This window comes from Ostrinia nubilalis, chromosome 5 (genome assembly GCF_963855985.1).
Source record: "Ostrinia nubilalis chromosome 5, ilOstNubi1.1, whole genome shotgun sequence".
Taxonomy (NCBI): domain Eukaryota; kingdom Metazoa; phylum Arthropoda; class Insecta; order Lepidoptera; family Crambidae; genus Ostrinia; species Ostrinia nubilalis.
In genome coordinates, this window is record NC_087092.1 from 8136820 (window position 1) to 8143553 (window position 6734).

The 6734-nt window shown below is 36.0% G+C and overlaps 2 protein-coding genes and 1 long non-coding RNA gene across 3 annotated transcripts; all 3 read left to right on the forward strand.

Annotated features, from left to right (window-relative positions):
• The first annotated feature begins 4323 nt into the window (after positions 1-4323).
• Positions 4324-5186, forward strand: LOC135072245 (uncharacterized). Its single transcript, XR_010257378.1, has 2 exons — positions 4324-4666; positions 4944-5186. It is a non-coding gene; the product is annotated as an uncharacterized LOC135072245 (long non-coding RNA).
• A 733-nt stretch (positions 5187-5919) lies between these two features.
• Positions 5920-6280, forward strand: LOC135072246 (small integral membrane protein 4). The gene has a single exon (XM_063966188.1). It carries the CDS (start codon positions 6053-6055, stop codon positions 6278-6280), a length of 228 nt encoding a protein of 75 aa, XP_063822258.1. The 5' UTR covers positions 5920-6052.
• Position 6281: 1 nt separating this feature from the next.
• LOC135072247 (ubiquinol-cytochrome-c reductase complex assembly factor 6) lies at positions 6282-6591 on the forward strand. The gene has a single exon (XM_063966189.1). It carries the CDS (start codon positions 6282-6284, stop codon positions 6486-6488), a length of 207 nt encoding a protein of 68 aa, XP_063822259.1. The 3' UTR covers positions 6489-6591.
• The last annotated feature ends 143 nt before the right edge of the window (positions 6592-6734 follow it).

Below are 6734 nucleotides of genomic sequence, written 5' to 3' on the forward strand. Positions count from 1 at the left end.
TTCAGTTTTCTTGTTTCGGTTAACTTTGTGGGTTTATTGGCCTCGAAAAAATTTTTTTCATACGTTCTTTTCGAGAAATGATTGTTCATTACTTCATTTCGATTTCTACACTATACTAATTATACTTAAATAATTCTAATAAAATTAATTTTATGTTGAGGGCGAGGCAAGGGCCGTTTGACTTTGACACATGTTGTTTGACACATACTCTCTAATCTGTGGTTTGACACATGTTGTTTGACAAATGTGACAAATGACATGCGAGTGTGAACACCAGCCCCCCTAGACAAAACGCACTTTTTGATCGAATCGAAAATCGAATCCGTCAAAACTCCATACAAAAAAGGGGCTTTTCGACCACTTTTCGACTGGTTTGCGATTAAAATTTGCACTTTGTCTAGACCCACAGTGGGTCTATAGATGACCCACGCTGAACTGTCCCACCAAACTCAATGACAGGGGGGCGCTACCATCGTTCAACTATATGGTTTCCAACATGGCAAAAATCGGAACCAGCGATCCGGTATAGACGGTGGCGCCCCGCTGTCAATGTCATGGACAGGACAGTTCAGTATTTTGGAACTATAGACAAAGTGCAAATTATAATCGCAAATCCACAGATATGGATAGATGCAGCATGTGTCAAAAATTGTATGAAGCCGAGCGTGCCACTTTTTAAACGTCATTAGTGTCATTTTAGCGAATTTTAGTGATTGCCGCAACGTAAAAGTAATCGTATCATCGTATTGCATTTGCAAAGTAATCGAATGATATCGTGCGACTCGATTCGAAAATTAATTAATTCCGACAAAACTGATAATTTGTTAAATACAAAACCAAAAAGATCTTTATTTACCTTTTTCATCATCATCATCATCATTTCAGCCACAGGACGTCCACTGCTGAACATAGGCATTTACCTTTTTAAAATAAATTAATTCTTACAAATCGTCAAATCTCGTTATTTTTTTTACCCTACCAGCGTTTCAAGACAAATTTGTCAAGTGCATGAATATATGCATCAGTGTGTGTCTTATTGTTATGAGTAAGTACGGTTCCTTGGGATCGGTATAAGTGCACCACATACAGGGACCATGGTTTTAACTCTTAAGAGTACATCGCTAGAGATGGGTAGTGGGTAAAAACCCATTTCACCCGATTGGGTTAAAACTGGGTGATTTGGGTAAAAACCCGGTTTTTACCCATTATCACCCATTCTGGTGGGTGAAAACAAAAATAGCGTTTTTTTAAAGTCGGAAGTGGTATTTGTTGCTAAGGGGGCGTTCTAGTGTTACGTAATGCAATCTGGGGGGAGAGGAGGTCTTGAAAAACGTTACAATGCGTTACAGTGGCGGAAGGGCGGTTCGATTTCAAGTTTTTAAGCAGAAGTACTTTGTAGTTGGTGTAGTTATTTGTAACTTTATACCGTAATTATCATCAAAGAGAGAGTTTGGCATCTTTGGCATCCCCCCCCCCCCTCCCCCCCCCTCCATGTCCTTGCCATGATCACAAATTATTGTGTTCCTACTAAATTTCTTCTAAATCGGTTCAACGATTCTTGAAATAACACCATTTTATAAAATAATTGGTCACATCATCATAACGTGATCAATTTTATGATTTGGCCACGATATAAATGCATATTAGTGTTAAATTTGACTTATTACTTATTAATCAATAAACTTAAATGAGAAAAATTCAATAAAAATAAAGAAAAGATACCAATTGAAATAATTATAAAATTATTTGTTTTCACCCGGTGTAAACACCCACGGGTGGAATGAAACGGGTTTTTATTGGGTTTTTACCCTCATGTGGGTTTTTACCCGGGTGGAAACCCATCTCTATAACATCGCAGGATATATATTAAAATAAAAACAATGCTACTTTATACTTCTTCTACTGCTACTTTATTCTAATTAATTGTTTGTTACTTGTGCTGTTAATTACAATTCTCAATCCGTAAATAATTTCTTCTTTCTACCGTGTTCGTACTACTGTCCTCGTAAAATCATCGTAACCGATTGTTGTAATCGGATTACATGAACATCACTCGACCATGTATGTCCATTTGGACATATCGGAATGGCACGCTTTGACGATCAACTTGCTGTATCTACTCTAATCCATATCTGTGCGCAAATCAGTCGAAAAGTGGTCGAAAAGCCCCTTTTTTGTATGGAGTTTTGACGGATTCGATTTTCGATTCGATCAAAAAGTGCGTTTTGTCTAAGGGGGCCACAGATATGGATTAGAGTAGATACAGCAAGTTGATCGTCAAAGCGTGCCATTCCGATATGTCCAAATGGACATACATGGTCGAGTGATGTTCATGTAATCCGATTACAATAATCGGTTACGATGATTTTACGGGGACAGTAGTACGAACACGGTAGAAAGAAGAAATTATTTACGGATTGAGAATTGTAATTAACAGCACAAGTAACAAATAATTAATTAGAATAAAGTAGCAGTAGAAGAAGTGTAAAGTAGCATTGTTTTTAATACATATCCTGCGATGTACTCTTAAGAGTTAAAACCATGGTCCCTGTATGTGGTGCACTCATACCGATCCCAAGGAACCGTACTTACTCATAACAATAAGACACACACTGATGAATGTATTCATGCACTTGACAAAAGACAATGCCGGAAATTGGCGTCTTTTTTTTTTCGCGCGGCCATCGACCAAACCTTGTTTTTTGATTACAAAATAGTGTAATAAACCAAACTTACTATGACATGTATACCTCTAAACTTAGTCTGAACTGAGTTACGAGCATTAGAAGTTTGATGATTTTCATACTAGATTTGCTTTTTGCGCGCAAGTTTTGTAAGAAATTGCAACAAAATAGTGACATTGTATGTGTGAACAAACAATACCATCCATTAAAGGCTCCAGACATCAGTATGCAGCAGAATCAGCGCAATAAAAAAATAGCGCAATATTTTGTTGCAATTTCTTACAAAACTTGCGCGCAAAAAGCAAATCTAGTATGTAAATCATCAAACTTCTAATGCTCGTAACTCAGTTCAGACTGAGTTTAGAGGTATACATGCCATAGAAAGTTTGGTTTATTACACTATTTTGTAATCAAAAAACAAAGTTTGGTCGATGGCCGCGCGAAAAAAAAAAGACGCCACCTTCCATACAAAATCTGGCATTGCCATTTATGTCTTGAAACGCTGGTAGGGTAAAATAAATAACGAGATTTGACGATTTGTAAGAATTAATTTATTTTAAAAAGGTAAATAAAGATGTTTTTGGTTTTGTATTTAACAAATTATCAGTTTTATCGGAATTAATTAATTTTCGAATCGAGTCACACGATATCATTCGATGACTTTGCAAATGCAGTACGATGATACGATTACTTTTACGTTGCGGCAATCACTAAAATTCGCTAAAATGACACTAATGACGTTTAAAAAGTGGCACGCTCGGCTTCATACAATTTTTGACACATGCTGCATCTATCCCATGAAGCTACAGATAAAAATGGAGGCCACACTCCGAATACCTACTTGAAGCACAAACTAAGTATCACTATCTCGCTCTCTGTGGGCAGACTCGCTCTTTCTAAATAAACAAAAAATATAAAATTTCTCAAATTCAATGAAACCAATGTAAAATCTTTATTTCTTGACATAGGTATCATTAAAAATGATAAGTGTAATTACTGGTAAAACGTTTTAGGAAGAAATTACTGTAAAAAATGTGAAAAATGTTTACAATGATCCAATGTCGGAAATCACGAAATAAACACTTACGCGTGGAATCTTATGTCACTTCCAGGACACCACGTACTACCGCAACCACGCACTACAAAATTTTGCACCAATTCTTGTGATAAAACAATGATTATTTCCTGTAAACAATCTCAAACGAAATTAACTAAACAACCGCCATGATGGGCCGGATTGGGCCGATGTTGCCACATGGTACCGATTACCCAGGAATTGGGATTGTAATTCCCTGATTCGCCAACACATTAAGCCCAAATGGCCGAAAATTTTGTTATTTTTTATTTAACTAGGTAATCTTAGTTTCAAATATTAATTATTTATTTGTTTAACTTCTGATTTGGTTAGTGAATTGGCTATTTCGAAGAATTTACAAGGAGATTTAAATCAGAAGATAGCAATACTACAGTTCACACTAAAAAGAGAGGTAGGGCCGCAGAGAGCGAGATAGATATAAGTAGGTATTTGACTCAAGTTTTTGTTCCAACTCTGCCCTCCATTTTTATCTTTAGCTTCATGATCTATCCATATCTGTGAAGGGGGCTGAGGGGAATGTTCCGAAATACACACTGTGAGCCGTAGATAGAGGATAGAGTATAGATAAGCTACTAATTAAAAAAAAAAATTAGAGTGAGAAAGCTTATATGTCAGATAAATATGGGAGAGCAGGACAAAACATTTTTTTCTGTCTCCGCTTGCGTATCGGTTTTTTATGTTTGCCACCATTTGCTTTGGTGGCAGACAATTGCGTGGTGTTTTGATGTTTTTCATCAATTTATAGTGATTTCATGTCAAATAAAACAATCAGAACATTGTTCTACACAGTATTTTGTGTGATTTCGTTTGCAGTAATGGTGAATTGTTGTATAATTGGTTGTAAAAGCCGTAGTGAACGAAAAGAACCAAACATAACCTTTCATCGGTAAGTAGCATTTTTTCGCTATTATATGGTAACTGAAGGTAATAAACATTAAGAAAACGATTGTTTGATGTTACCGAAATGTAAGTTTTCTCGTAATTATGTTAAAAATTTGATTATTCTAAACCTATAAATTGGGTATTAACCGACTGGAGTGAAAGTCATCATGTGCCAGAAGATTCATTATGATAATACATGTAATCTGTCATTAGTCGGGTTATAAGCCGCTGGGGATACCAGCAGGCCTAGTCAATATTCCCTCATGTATTTTTGTTTTTAGATTCCCGAATGAACCAAGTTTAAGAAATAAATGGACGGAGTGTACGGGCCGAGTACATTGGCATCCAAGTCAACATTCTCGAATATGTTCCAGACATTTTGAATCCAGATGCTAAAGTATCTGAAAGTTCGAATACATCATGCAGCTAAAAAGCTTTCAGAAAAGTCTGATATCGTCAGGAATTTTTAAAACAAATTAATTTTGTTTAAGGGTCAGTGATACTGATTAAAGTATTATATTAAAGTGGTTTTTTATTTAAATCCTCAAAAACTCAGTTTAACCTCTTAAATATAGAAAAAAGCTTGCACGCACACGCCATCAATCAAGTCCATCCAGTTGTTTAAGCGTAAAAAGGTAAACATACATACACACAAACTTTCACTTCACCTTTATAGTAATACTTACTAGATTTTGCGCCTCAGTTTCACCCGCAGCTTACCTATTTACCCCTAAAATCAGGGTAATTTTTAACGTAGCCAATACTAAGTCTATTGTTGTAGCTATAGATATGGTATGTACATATATTGCTATCTCACTCAGGTGTACGCTAATGACCCATCTACCTCTATTCTCTATCTACGCTGTGAGCACTGCTCAGTATTTTGTTTTTTTTATCACTTGATCAAAGTACTGAGAACACCTACCTCGAAAGCGCCAGTGCTTACCTGCCCCCCTAGACAAAACGCACTTTTTGATCGAATCGAAAATCGAATCCGTCAAAACTCCATACAAAAAAGGGGCTTTTCGACCACTTATCGACTGGTTTGCGATTATAATTTGCACTTTGTCTAGACCCACTGTAGTGCTTACAGTATAAAAATGGTAATGATTTACGCTTTCTTTTTTTCCCAGCAGTGCACTGATGGAGATGGATCGAACATAATTTCACCAGTGACTAGTGAGAGCAATGAAACACTTCGCTGTATTTCGGAACATACTTCTGTCATCTGTGTTTTGACATTGACAGTTATTGGTGGTGATTCTAATCACAGATTAGAGAGTATGACTAAAATTCTAATTTGAGGTTATTTCACAATTTTGTTGATTTGTTCACAATTTATTCACTGCAGAACACAATTCAATAAGTTTTATTTATATTGACGAATGCAATGAGAATTGGCTGGATTCAAAAACTAGTCAACAAATGGCCAGGCAAGAAAACATTTGGAATGTATAGGTTTCTGCCTATGTTTTTCGTACTCGGCGCAGCTTTGGAATTTTCTATGATTAACTGGAAAGTTGGTGAGGTCAACTTTTATAACACATTCAAGAGGCGCAGAGCTCACGACATTGTTGAAGATAAAATAAGGAAGTATTCTGCTGGACATACTGCTTAACATGCCTGCCGGAGTGACTTGGGGCCAGTACCTCACGTTTTCGTTTGCCGCGATGTTCTCCATGTTAGCTGGATCTCAATTGGTACATCAACATTACAAACCACTGCAAAACCTAAACGATTACATCAATAATGAACTCAAAAACTTCCCTGATCACATTCAAGCCAAGATTAGAAAGGAACTGCAGGAAGAAGGTGTTCTCAAGTAATTTAGTATTTATTTATTTATTTGTAAGATGTTATCAGAAGTGTAAATAGTTTAGTACTTTTTCTTAGATTCAAATTTCAAATCAATAAAATGGTTGAATTTTATCATTACTTGGTTTTATTAACTTCAATACCTACATTAGTAGTTGGATGGACCACAATAAGTAGATATGAGCTTCAATTATTATTCCATCAAGATAGTTTTGGTTAAATCTTATATTAGTCTGATAAAGTTAACATGGTAGGAA